The 13,586-nt window shown below is 48.7% G+C and overlaps 1 protein-coding gene across 1 annotated transcript; it reads left to right on the top strand.

Moving 5' to 3' along the window:
- Nucleotides 1–11,169: 11,169 nt before the first annotated feature.
- On the top strand, nt 11,170–12,800 carry LOC121602263. Its single transcript, XM_041931017.1, has one exon. It carries the CDS (start codon nt 11,241–11,243, stop codon nt 11,949–11,951), a length of 711 nt encoding a protein of 236 aa, XP_041786951.1. The 5' UTR covers nt 11,170–11,240; the 3' UTR covers nt 11,952–12,800.
- Nucleotides 12,801–13,586: the final 786 nt, after the last annotated feature.

Genomic DNA, 13,586 nt, shown 5'->3' with positions numbered 1-13,586 from the left:
GATTTTTGATAACATTTTGATAAAAATAAAAAAGGGTGTTTTTTGTTGCATCAAGACTGCAGTGCGGGTAAGATCGACACCATGATGTGGTAAAATCGAAACCTTGTGGGGTGATTTCGACACATTGGTTTTAGCTTTTAAAATAACAAACTCTGATGGCCTGTAGTTTTTCATTGAAGTTCAACAACGTATTTCGTACCGATTTTATGAAAAATAAACAAAAACCATTATTGAAATATGCGAAACAAATGAAGTTACAAGCAAGAACAAAAATTTCATTACAAATAGCATCGGATCAGACTCCATATAGTAGAAACTGCGGTGGTAGCATCTGGTTTACGGAATGAATGGCTAAGATTCCTTCAAAAAATAACCTGGCACCCAGTATTTTCCAGTAATCTTCTTCTATTTTTTCATAAAATCGAAGGGTGTTCAATTTTATTTTTCTCTGCCAACTCGAAAGCCAAAAGTCGAATATGGGTCAACGTGATTCCAAACCAGCGACAATTTTTTTCTTCAGTTAAGGGTAGGCTTAACTGAAGAAAAAGCCTAGGGTAGGCTTAAGCCTAAAGTAAGCCTAAAATATGATCAAAACCATAACAATATTAATTTTCATAAGACTAAACCATATAATAAGTACATGTTTTGAATATGATTTCGGCAAACGTTCTATGAGAGAATAATAGCTAAATTCCATAGTTATAACCTCCTTGGTTTGTTGACATCGCAAGTTTTAAAGCTTCTAAGATATTTTTAATTGCGTGTTTGCCCAGTTTGATCATTACATTTCCTGTATGTTCTTTCACGAAGTCGCAAAAAAAAAGATAAAAACACTAGGACGTAGAATGTTTTTAAAACGTTATAATGCTATCATTTATTCCACTCAACTACACGTATATGAATGCTCGATCGATCCGCTGATCGATCGCACGAAGCCCACGATAGCCGATTCCCCAGGATGCTGAGAGAGAATTTACGCACAAAATTCTCTCTCACCCACGCTCCCACATGACATGACGCACGTGGGGACACGAGGTTATCGGGTCAAAGTGCGTTTCGGAACGCAAGCGCAATCTTTCGAAACGCATTCGAAAGATGCTGTTCAAAACCGGTGACCGTTTCGCCGTTGACGGTTTCGAACCTCATCGATTTACATGACCATTTCTCCCCCCTTTGGGACGCAGTCGGCCGTCCCAAACGCCGCACGAAGGTGGTTGGTCATCCTCAAGTTCAGAGATCGTATTATGCATCGTATGCTGGGATCCACGCTGGCCAATTTCATCTGTTTTCTCGGTGGATAGGGCCAGCAGGTCAGCCGATGTCTCGTCGGCGTCCTTCTCTGTGGCGTCTATCGGAAGCGGAGCCAACAACCTCACGTTTCGCTTGTAAGTACCGCTGCTTGTCCGAATGTCAGCAACGCGTACCATATCGTCAGGTCCCACGTAAGTTCTCGTAACTATCCCCATGGGCCATCGACCGACCGGGAGGTTGTCGTCGCCAACCAGTACAATCTGCCCAACTTGCACGTTCGAAGTTCGTTTTGTCCATTTGGCGTGGCATCGTAGCTGGGACAGGTAATCGGCTTGCCAGCGAGACCAAAATTGCTGGGACAATTTTTGCACGCGCTTCCATCTCGTCTTGACACCGTCCGTATCATCGTTTTGGATGGTAGCAGGAATAGAGAATGAGGCCCGCGCGATCAAAAAGTGTGCTGGAGTGAGCGCTTCGACGGAGCCAGGATTGGCATGAACAGCAGTAAGTGGCCTGGAATTGAGAATTGATGAAATTTGATAGAGTAACGTTTGCAACTCAACCAATTTGAGATGGGCGCCCCTCGCTGCAGCCTTGAAAAGGCGTTTGGCCACTTTAATGTTGGCCTCCCAAAGGCCGCCGAAATTCGGGCTCCGCGGTGGAATGAAGGAGAACCGTATCCCCTTTTCGGCAGCTAGATTCACTATCTCGTCCTGGAAGGCGCGGTTGTTGTAGGCTTCACGTAGCAGGCGCAACTCTTTGGCTGCTCCAACGAAGTTTCGGCCGTTATCTGAATATATCGTGTCTGGTCTGCCACGAAGGGATACGAAACGAATCAGTGCTGAGATGAAGGCAGACGTTGAAAGGTTTTCCACCACTTCCAGATGAATTGCCTTGGTAGCAAAGCAGACGAATATGCACACGTAGACTTCTATCCGCCGTGTCGATCTGGTGTGAGGGATGACGTAGAAAGGTCCACATAAGTCCACCCCCGTGTGGGTGAAAGCGGGTGACACATTTACCCGGGCAGCAGGCAATTGTCCCATTTGCTGCACGAATTGTTTAGGTCTGGCTCGTACACATACGATACATCGCGATGTCACACCGATAACTGTGCGTCGAAGATCTCGCATCCAGAACCTTGCCCGAAATTCTGCCATAACTAGGTCCGTACCGGCGTGGTGATTGTATTCATGAAAGTACCGTACAATAATACGAGAAAAGGGATGTGATTTCGGCACTAAGATCGGCACTCTCGCATCATCCGTCATTTCTGCGTTCTCCAATCGTCCCTTCACGCGTATCAGGTTGTCTTGAACGATCGGGTTAAGGTGCTGAAGAGGACCTTTTGAGCTAACCTGTCCAGATTCGTGCATTTCTCGTACCTCATTGGGGAATGCTGTGGCCTGCATTACCCGTAGCAACAATTGAAGTCCGGATTCCAATTCGTCCAGCAGCAAGGGACCAGTTTTTCTCTCCACCGTAGAAGAGGTCACACGGAGCCTGGCAGAATTAACTTTGAAGTTGTGGATGATTCTGCTAAGCCATGCGAAATGTCGCCTCGTCTTAATGAAGGAATTGTGGTACTTATATTGAGCTATCAAATCTTCACAAGCGGGACCTACGGTTGCCGCTAAAGCTTGTGGTGGGGCTACAACCTCTTCTGATATGGTCTCGTAACCATCATTGGTTTGTGGGCAGGAATCTGTAATGATAAAATTCGGACCGTTTAACCAGAATTTCATATTTTCCCCTCTCACCAATTTGCTAGCTGGAAGTCCTCTGGATACGATGTCTGCCGGGTTTAGCTTTGTTGGCACATAGTGCCAATCACATGCATTGGTCGCAGCGCATATCTTGGATACTCGATTTTTTACGAAGACGTCCCATTTCGAATTATCGGAACGTATCCAGGCTAATACGACTTGCGAGTCAGTCCACCATCTAGTTTGTTGGACTCGGGTGCCGAATACGTCCTTTATTTTCACGTAGAGTTCAGCTAGCAAGAGTGCTGCTTGGAGTTCTAGTCTGGGCAAAGTCAGTTCCTTCAGCGGTGCAACTCTTGACTTGGCACATAGGAGTCGCGATCGTCTTTCTCCATTACCATCCAAGTAGCGAACGTATATTGCACACCCATATGCTTTTGTTGAGGCATCACAAAAACCATAGATGGTACTATTTTCTGCTTCACTTGGCAGCGCCATTCTTGGGATGTGTAGCTGCCGAAGGACTGGTAGTTGAGCCGCAAACTCGTTCCACTTAGCAAGGGCATGAGGTGGTACAGTTTCGTCCCATGTAAGATTGTCGCGCCATAGATTTTGCATGAGGATTTTTGCGGTGATGATCACGGGTTGCAGGATTCCAACTGGATCGTAAAGTTTGGCAATTCTTGCCACTAAGCATCGTTTGGTCATGGAGTTTACGGGCAGGTGGCAATCATTGTCAATGATAAGCTGGAACGTGTCTTCTGAAGGACACCACGCTAGACCCAGCATTTTGATAGCCTGTCTGTCGCCGATTTGCACCGGAGAGTCAAGGTGTTCTTCTGGCACATCATGTACTACTGCAGGGACATTGGATGCCCATTTCCGTAAGGGCATTCCTCTATTCATAAGTGCCCGTTCAATCCCGCAGCTAAGCACACGTAATTCGTCCGGAGTCGCAGCACCCAAGGACAGGTTATCCACGTAGAATGAGCGCTGAATGGCGTCAGCGATTTCCGGATTGGATGAACGCACTTCCTCGCCCGCCTCATATAACGCTCTACACGCAAGATACGACGAGGAGGCCTCGCCGTAAGTGACGGTACGGAGCCGATACATTTGAGCGGTATCTCTTGCATCTTCGCGCCATAATATGCACTGCATCCAGGTGTCCGAGTCAGCTACCCAGATTTGGCGATACATCTTCGCAATGTCCGCTGTAACCACCACTGTCTGCGTCCGAAAATGCAACCATAAGTGAAGGAGATCCGGTTGTATCACTGGCCCGATGGCTTGTAGGTCGTTAAGCGAAACTCCAGTGGTGGACTTCGCACTCGCGTCGAAGACTACTCGCAGCTTCGTGGTTGTAGAATCTGGTTTTATCACACACGAATGTGGGATAACGTATCGAACCTTATGTAGTTCGTCTGCCGGTACAGGAGTCATGTGTCTTAGCTCAAGATATTCGCGCATGAACTTTCGGTACTCCTCGTAAGTATCTTCATGCCGAGACAGCTTCCGCTCGAGTGATAATAGTCGTCGTTGAGCCTGTTCGATGGAGTCTCCCAGTTGTGTCAACTCCCCCCGTAGGGGAATCCGGACGACGTATCGACCATCCTCAGCAATCTTCGTGTGAGCTCTGAAATGTTCCTCGAGCTCATGGTCTTGTAAAGCTAACCGGTCTGGGACGTCAGGTGGCAGTTCTTCCACCTTCCAAAAACGCTCAAGGCTCACTTCCAGGTCGTCAATATAGGTCGCCTTATGACAACTCCGCGGGTGGAGATTAGTGGAGGTCATATTGCATAGCAACCCTCCAACTATCCAACCGAATTTGGTGTTTTGTAAAGTGAGTCCATTGGGCAAGCGATGAAGTCCTGCACCGAGCGAGTCATAGCATATTCCGGCCCCTAATATCGCATCAACTGGCCCTGTATGACTGAAGTTTTCATCGGCGAGTCGCTTGCCAGGTGGGAGGCTCAGTTCGTCCTGCTTGATTGTGCGATGGGGTTGCGCACTGAGTTCCGGTATGACGTAGAAATTGGAGCTAAAACGATAGGATCCATTAATTGCTATGACTTTTGTACGAATTTTATTCGATACAGGGAGTTTACCACTTATCCCCATTAGCGTAATTTTCTCAGACAGTAACGGTAACCTCAACCGTTTCACAGCGGACGCCGTGATGGCTTGGATTTGGCACCCAGAATCTAACAGGCAACGGATTCGTTGCCACTCCCCCAGGCCGTCTTGAATAAGCACCGCAACAGTTGCTAGCAAAACGTGGTGGCAAGGTTAGAGACGTCACGAGATGACGCACCAGACAGATGCATTGAACCACACGTAGCGGAACGCTGGGCAGCTGGAGCCATCCTCACTGCTAGGGGATGGCTTAGATTGGAACAGGGGGATACGATACCACCATCATCCATTGCAGGGGAAGATGCGCGCACACTTAGCAATGGCTGAGCAGAGCGGGAACGCAATACACCACGCGGCGACGAAACGGACCGAGCGCGTGGATCGACCATCGCTGAAAGCACGGCACCAGTGCTTGGGGATGGCGGCACGGAGCGGGAACGCGGGGACGGCAGCACGGAGCAGGAACGCCGGACACCACGTGGATCGGCCATCGCTGAAAGCACGGCACTAGTGCTTGTGAATGGCGGCACGGAGCGGGAACGCGGGGACGGCAGCACGGAGCAGGAACGCCGGACACCACGTGGATCGGCCATCGCCGAAAGCACGGCACTAGTGCTTGTGGATGGCGGCACGGAGCGGGAACGCGGGGACGGCAGCATGGAGCAGGAGCGCCGGACACCACGTGGATCGGCCTTCGCTGAAAGCACGGCACTAATGCTTGTGGATGGCGGCATGGAGCGGGAACGCGGCGACGGAGGCACGGAGTAGGAACGCCGGACACCACGTGGATCGGCCATCGCTGAAAGCACGGCACTAGTGCTTGTGAATGGCGGCACGGAGCGGGAACGCGGGGACGGCAGCACGGAGCAGGAACGCCGGACACCACGTGGATCGGCCATCGCTGAAAGCACGGCACTAGTGCTTGTGGATGGCGGCACGGAGCGGGAACACGGGGACGGCAGCACGGAGCAGGAGCGCCGGACACCACGTGGATCGGCCATCGCTGAAAGCACGGCACTAATGCTTGTGGATGGCGGCATGGAGCGGGAACGCGGCGACGGAGGCACGGAGTAGAAACGCCGGACACCACGTGGATCGGCCATCGCTGAAAGCACGGCACTAGTGCTTGTGAATGGCGGCACGGAGCGGGAACGCGGGGACGGCAGCACGGAGCAGGAACGCCGGACACCACGTGGATCGGCCATCGCTGAAAGCACGGCACTAGTGCTTGTGGATGGCGGCACGGAGCGGGAACGCGGCGACGGAGGCACGGAGCAGGAACGCAGGACACCACGTGGATCGGCCATCGCTGAAAGCACGGCACTAATGCTTGTGGATGGCGGCACGGAGCGGGAACGCGGCGACGGAGGCACGGAGTAGGAACGCCGGACACCACGTGGTGGCGAAACGGAATGTGGTTGTCACTTCGCAGCTTCGGAAGATTTCACGTGCAAAAGAGTATGATGCTTTTGTCTACACACTTGGCATCTTTGTTGCTGGGGCACTGCGAAGCGGGGTGCTGGCTGGAAAGGCAATTCACGCACTTGCCTTTGCTCATCACGTAGTTGATGCGTTCACATTCCGACCGAACCTGCAACTCTGGACACAGCGGGCCCGTGTGGCCCGGCTTGTCGCACGCATAGCAGCGTCGCGTGCCTGGCTGGTGATCCACCGAGCTGTATCTAGTTCGCTGGGTTTGCGGGGTTGGCGTCTGACTGGTACTTACTGTATCCACCGTGGCTACGAATGCCGCACGTATTGGGCGCTTGCTACTAGTAGAAGCGCGGTCAGGACGGGACGCGGCGCTTTTCCGCGGCTCATAGTAGAGCGAACTCGACAACCTATCGAGCTCGTCGCGCAGTTCCTTCCACGTCGGAATGGTGTGGACGTCCAGCCTACGGGATATTCTGGTTATGGTTTCATCGTCTAGCTTGGACATAACCAGGCTCACCAGCATTCCATCCTCCACCACGGTAGGCCGTTGTCCGCTTGCGCCTGCAATTTGCTTCGCTGCGGAGGTTGATGTTTCGACCACATCTATTATCCGCATAAGCCCGTTGGAAGACGCCACAGTCATTTTTGGAAGGTCTCTGAGATAGTTAAAGTGGCTGAGGAAAGCTACCCGTTTCTTGTAGAACCTTTCCTCCAACTTACTCCATGCCCTTTCGAAGGGCATGCCAGCGTTTTCGAAGGCTTCGCAACTGTTCCGCGCAATATCGCACCGATCGAAACACTTTATAAGGAACGCGTACCGCTCCGCATCACCTGTCAAACCGACAATCCGCTTTTCGAACCGTCCCGCGAACGCTGGCCATTCCGAAGGATCACCGTTAAACTTCGGAAGTTCGATACGCGGAAGGTGATCGGAGCGGTAAGGGGTTGATGCAAGTGTTACATCTAACTGCGGAGTAGGCGGCACTTCCACCGCATACACTTTCCTCAGTTCGGTTTTCACTTGCGCGTAGGCCTCAACGAACGTATCGCGTCGCGGTTGCGGACCCGATATTGCTTCCAGCTGCAACAGCGCTTTGTTGCCTTCGCTCCACAATAACGCTGCGATCTCATCCTTACTCTTAGCCATTTGCTGGCTCAATCTACCTTCGCGCACTTGCGATAAAATGTTTTGCAGCGCACTTTCTAGGCCTGTCAGTTGGCGAGTCGCTTCCAACTTGATCCGCTGGTTTTCGTCTGCTGTTTGATCCTCCGTCGGCATATTGCCTTCTTTTCACTAGCACGTAGCACAACTCACTATTACTTCACCTTTTTCACGTAGCAATATCACGTCGGGGTCACCAAATGTTCTTTCACGAAGTCGCAAAAAAAAAAGATAAAAACACTAGGACGTAGAATGTTTTTAAAACGTTATAATGCTATCATTTATTCCACTCAACTACACGTATATGAATGCTCGATCGATCCGCTGATCGATCGCACGAAGCCCACGATAGCCGATTCCCCAGGATGCTGAGAGAGAATTTACGCACAAAATTCTCTCTCACCCACGCTCCCACATGACGTATCGATAACCTGACGTGGGGACACGAGGTTATCGGGTCAAAGTGCGTTTCGGAACGCAAGCGCAATCTTTCGAAACGCATTCGAAAGATGCTGTTCAAAACCGGTGACCGTTTCGCCGTTGACGGTTTCGAACCTCATCGATTTACATGACCACTGTACATAGTTACAAGACATCTATAAAACATATAGGCACTTTCAAATTACGATGTAAAAAAGTTAACATGCTACAAATAAGCATTACACTACTACCGAGTGTGGTGTCGATTTTACCCCTATTAGCCACACATGTTTTAGTGACATTTTTTACTGTTTAGTTTAGCGGAATTTGAGGCAAATGCGATAGGGGCAAGAGTGCCATCAAGCATTTTTTCGTTAAAAACATTAGTTAAATGATCAATTTTGTATACAGTTGGTTGCTTTCCAATGACTAGGTATACTGAGCCGAATTTTATAAAGATCAATCGATATTTCCATTGTTTTGAACTGATTTATGTTGAATATTATATTTTTTAATCCAACCAAATAAGCTCTCAAAAATCATGCGAACAATCAACCGAGAAAATATTTACACCACCGTAAAGCTGAGAAAACGTGAAATTTTTGTGGAGTTAGTTGAAAAAACTTTCTTTTTGTCACTGAAAAATTTAAGTTCAAAAAAGTTACAACTTTTGGGGCAAAAGAGCCATCTCTATTTGGGGCAAGTGTGCCACCATCTTTCATTGGCGGGAGGTGTTAAAAATGTAAAAGTTGTTGTAGCGTGCAACGGTATGGTGCGCTATTACGAGCGAATTCCACCCCGGAAAAAGCAGACCAGCAACAAAATATATTGCGATACAGTTTGTGATGAAAAAGGGTTCATTGGTGACTGACATGTAGGAATACATGCACTAGTGCCACAAACGAAACTATTTCCAATTATTTAAGAAATACGTTTATTTTAACCAGGTGGCCGTCTTGCCCCATACGAGTGGCACTCTTGGCCCATAGCCCAAAACACAACGTCTTTTTGGACCCTTTTTAAAACGCTTCATAAACAATTTTGTTTGCACGTTTTTCAAGCGAAACTCATTCATAAGTGAGGAAATAGATGTAAAATGGTTATGAGATTTAAATCGGCTTTTGAAAAACACGTTTTAGTGAGTTAAAACATGAAATGCTTAAGGTGGCATAGTTGCCCCAAATTCCGCTAATATAAAAAATACGCACTTTGACACAGAACAAATCAAAGTGTTTATAAAACAACATTATTAACACGGAAACTTTTTACAGTTACAGTTGACAGCTGACGACTGAGTGTGTTTTCTCACTGTGCTCCGCGTAAATTCGTGAATTATTTTCATGCGTGTACTTAGTATACTCTTGGCCGGTCGGGCTCGGTGTGCGTGAGTTTATCTCACTCCCGCAAAGGCCGTCTCACCATCGTCCTGAACTTACCAACACAAACACACCTATACCTGTTCGACGTAGCCCGATGCACCCTGTACAATTATCACCCGATATGAATTGTACCTTAATATCGCCTGCTCCACCAAAAACAACTACAGCTACACAAACACCGTTAAAATGCACCAAACTACTATTCAACACTTTTTTCTTAAGTAACAATCACACAACTGTTTCCTCAAAAGGCACTGTGCCACTGAACCTGACTAGTCACTTGTTTACACGAAATAACAACACGTCAACGACACGATCTCTCACCGATGACCATGCACCAACACGCTTACCCCTCAATGTCCGTACCACGTCTATAACTGTATACTATCAGAACGTGCGAGGTTTACGATCCAAAGCTGATGAGTTCCGTTTAACTGTATTAGAAGCGGACTATGATGTTGTGGTACCCACTGAGACTTGGCTCGATCCCAGCCTTCCCACAGCTCTCCTATTTGGCGATGCGCACTGTGTCTATCGATGCGATAGAAATGCCGCAAACAGCTCTCTATCTCGAGGCGGTGCAGTACTAATTGCGGTGAGTTCCGCTCTCATGCGCTTCCAGTGCTTGCGCAAACACTTGAATTCGCTTGCATCTGCATTCAGCTCCCGACGTACCGATTATACATTGCTGCTGCCTACCTTCCTCCTAACCACAGCACGGACGAAGGAAAAATAAATGCATTACTAGACACCGTCAACAGCATTTGCGACACACTAGGTTCAATTCGACAGATTCGTGCTCGTGGGAGACTTTAACCAACCCGCTCTTTCCTGGTCGCCTGCGCAATCGAATCATGAAACCCCTTTTGTGTTTTTTGAACCTCATACTAGTTCAGTTCGTAGCGCCCAATTCGTCGATGGACTGCACCAGAATGCGCTTTACCAACTTAATAACAACACTAACTCTATGGGGCGCATTTCAGACCTTGCATACGGAAATTGGTCAAGTGCAACAACAACAAGACGCTCATACGCGTCAGCGAGCACCCGCTGCTGCTAATAGACTGCTATCACCCACCGCTCGAATTTGATTTGGAAATCACAGCATCGTCTATGAATCACGCTACCACTGTTACGGAAATAAAGCTCAATTACGCAAGTGCTGACTTTACTAAACTCAAGAGACTGATCTGCTCCTTCAACGAATCCTTTGAATGCTCAAACTATACATCCATTGACCATGCCACGAACGATTTCTCAGAGTTTATGTGGGCCGCATTGCGTGAATGTGCTCCTATTAAAAAGCCCCATCGCGGATCGCCGTGGGGTGACCACACATTGCATGCCCTAAAAAAAGCAAAGCGAGCCGCTTATTTGCGCGCTAGTCGGTCCACACTGTCTCGGCTTTACTACAATGTTGTTCATGCACTTTCTTCTTCTTCTTCTTTGGCTCAACAACCGATGCCGGTCAAGGCCTGCCAACCCACATGTGGGGTTGGCTTTCAGTGACTTATTGATTTCCCCCCATAGCAGGATAGTCAGTCCTACGTATGGCGGCACGGTCTATTTGGGGCTTGAAACCATGACGGGCATGTTGTTAAGTCGTACGAGTTGACGACTGTACCATGAGACCGGCTACACGTTCCTGCACTTTATCGACGTTATAATAGAGTCTGCTATCGTCGATATATACGCCACACTGAACGAAGGTTGGGAAAGTACCCTCGCCGCTTTTGGAGCTTTGCCGACAACATGCGCAAGTCAACTGGCCTCCCCGGGACTATTCGGTATAAGGATAATTGTGCACACTCGCCATTAGATATTTGTGAACTGTTCGCCACGCGTTTCGAGGATAGCTTCATCTCTAACATCACACATCCGGAGGCTGTTGCTTCCGCACTCGTAAACACTCCGGCAGATGCAATTCATGTCACGCTACCTATCGTCACCGAGACCCTGGTTACCCAAAAAATCGAGCGTCTCAAGTCGTCATACTCCGAGGGGGCAGATGGTATCCCAGCGACAATTCTCAAGCGTTGTGCCGTATCGGTAGCTCCTGTTTTAACTAAGATTTTTAACGAATCTCTGCGCACAGGAACCTTTCCATCACTGTGGAAGGTCTCATGGCTAACACCCATCCACAAAAAGGGCAGCAAAAACGAAGCAGTGAACTATCGAGGTATTACCTCTTTAGCTGCCTGCGCCAAAGTGTTCGAGCTCCTCATCTATGAATCATTAATAGCATCTGCCGGCAAATACATCAGCACCAACCAACATGGATTCATGCCTAAGAGATCAACTACGACAAATCTGATGCAATTCGTTAGCGGCTGTTATAAGTCCATTGATGATGGTATGCAGGTTGATGCCATTTACACGGACATTAAGGCGGCTTTTGACAGTGTGTCCCACAACATTTTTCTGGCAAAATTGATAGACTTGGATTATCACCACCCCTGGTAAAGTGGATGAAATCGTATTTATGTGGTCGTTCGTATGCAGTTAGAATGGGCTCCCACCAATCTAGATCTATCGGTGCCTCTTCCGCCGTACCCCAGGGCAGCAACCTGGGGCCTCTGTTGTTTCTGCTCTACATAAACGACTTGTGCACGGCACTCCCGGATAATAGTTGCCTACTCTACGCAGATGATGCTAAAATCTATCGTGAAATCCGTGAGCCCGAGGACCATCTTCAACTTCAAACCACTTTGACTGAATTTGTCTCCTGATGCAAGCGTAACGCACTAAGCGTCTGTATCGATAAATGCGCCATAATCTCATTCAGCCGTTCAAGAGCTCCAGCGCTGTTTAATTATACGCTTGATGGTCAGAACCTCGAAAGAGTGAATTGTGTAAAGGATCTAGGAGTCCTCCTAGATGCTAAACTCTCCTTCGAAGAACAGATAGACCAAGTAGTCGCTAGTGCCAATCGTCTACTTGGCTTGGTCATAAACATGACGCGCGAGCTTCGTGATCCTATGTGTTTCAAGACACTGTACTGCGCACTTATCAGACCACTGCTGGAATATGCTAGGATTGTTTGGTGGCCAGCATCTACTCGGGCACTTGGGCGGCTAGAATCCATCCAACGGGAGGCAACGCGCTTCGCCCTTCGTGATTGGCCGGAACCATCGATTGTCCCGAGTTGCTTTCAAAGATTCACCTCTATGTTCCTGCCAGAATACTCCGTCGCCGACCAATGCTGGCAGTCGCTGAAACCCGAACAACATTTGGCTCTCGGAACCCCCTTCTTTGTATGTGCCGTCTATTAAATTCAGCAGACGATTAGAACGGTCAAAAAATTTAAAATTATTGGCGCCCATTTTCTCGTCCGCTTCTTCTCCCTCCCTCACCCTGCCTTGCCTTACTTGCGCTTCTGCCCGTGTCTTCCGCCCCCAGCTGATTGGCTGTTGCGGTGTATGCGTTGATTCATATATGTGCATTGCGGTTGTGTATTGTTATTGGTGGGTGTTAGCATTTATTAATTAGTGAGTGACCTTGAGACGATGCGGGAAAAGCTGGATTGGGATTCAAAGTGTTATCGGTGTATTGATAGTTTATTTATTTTCGTGCCGCTGCTGATGAGACCATTCGATGCCCCTGTCAATCGAGGGTGAAGAAGCCTATTTCAAACAAGTGTAGGAGAACGTCTAACACTAATCTAATATTTTTTAATTTGAACATGTTTGATGCTTCAACGACCTTCTAAGTATCATGTAGCTTAATGTATAGTGGCAATACATTTTTTTTAAATGTGCCGAGATCTTTCTCGAGTTTTCGGGTCTCGATAAGGTAGCCGTAATCGATCATGCTGGGAGGGGAGGGGGAGTGGTCTGGTTGGGGGGGGTGGGGGAGAGTGCGTGCTTGCGTGCGCGCTTTCGTGGGTGCGTGCTTGCGTGCGCGCTTGCGTGGGTGCATGCTCGCGTGCGCGCGTACGTGCATGTGTGTGTGCGCGCACGTGTGTGTGTGTGTGTGCGCGTATGTTGTATGTTGTGTGTGTATGTGTATGTTTGTCTGTGTTTGTGTGGTGGGTGTGCGTGCATGTGTGTGTGTGTGTGTGTGTGTATGTGTGTGTGTGTGTGCGCGCACGTGTGTGTG

This window comes from Anopheles merus, unplaced genomic scaffold (assembly GCF_017562075.2).
Source record: "Anopheles merus strain MAF unplaced genomic scaffold, AmerM5.1 LNR4000381, whole genome shotgun sequence".
NCBI lineage: Eukaryota > Metazoa > Arthropoda > Insecta > Diptera > Culicidae > Anopheles > Anopheles merus.
Note: the sequence above shows the minus strand (reverse complement) of the source record. Positions and strands in the feature narration are given on the sequence as shown.

What these genes read in the sequence shown, in the direction of transcription:
- LOC121602263 (XM_041931017.1), top strand. Translation starts at nt 11,241, where the DNA reads ATGCGCAAGTCAACTGGCCTCCCCGGGACTATTCGGTATAAGGATAAT.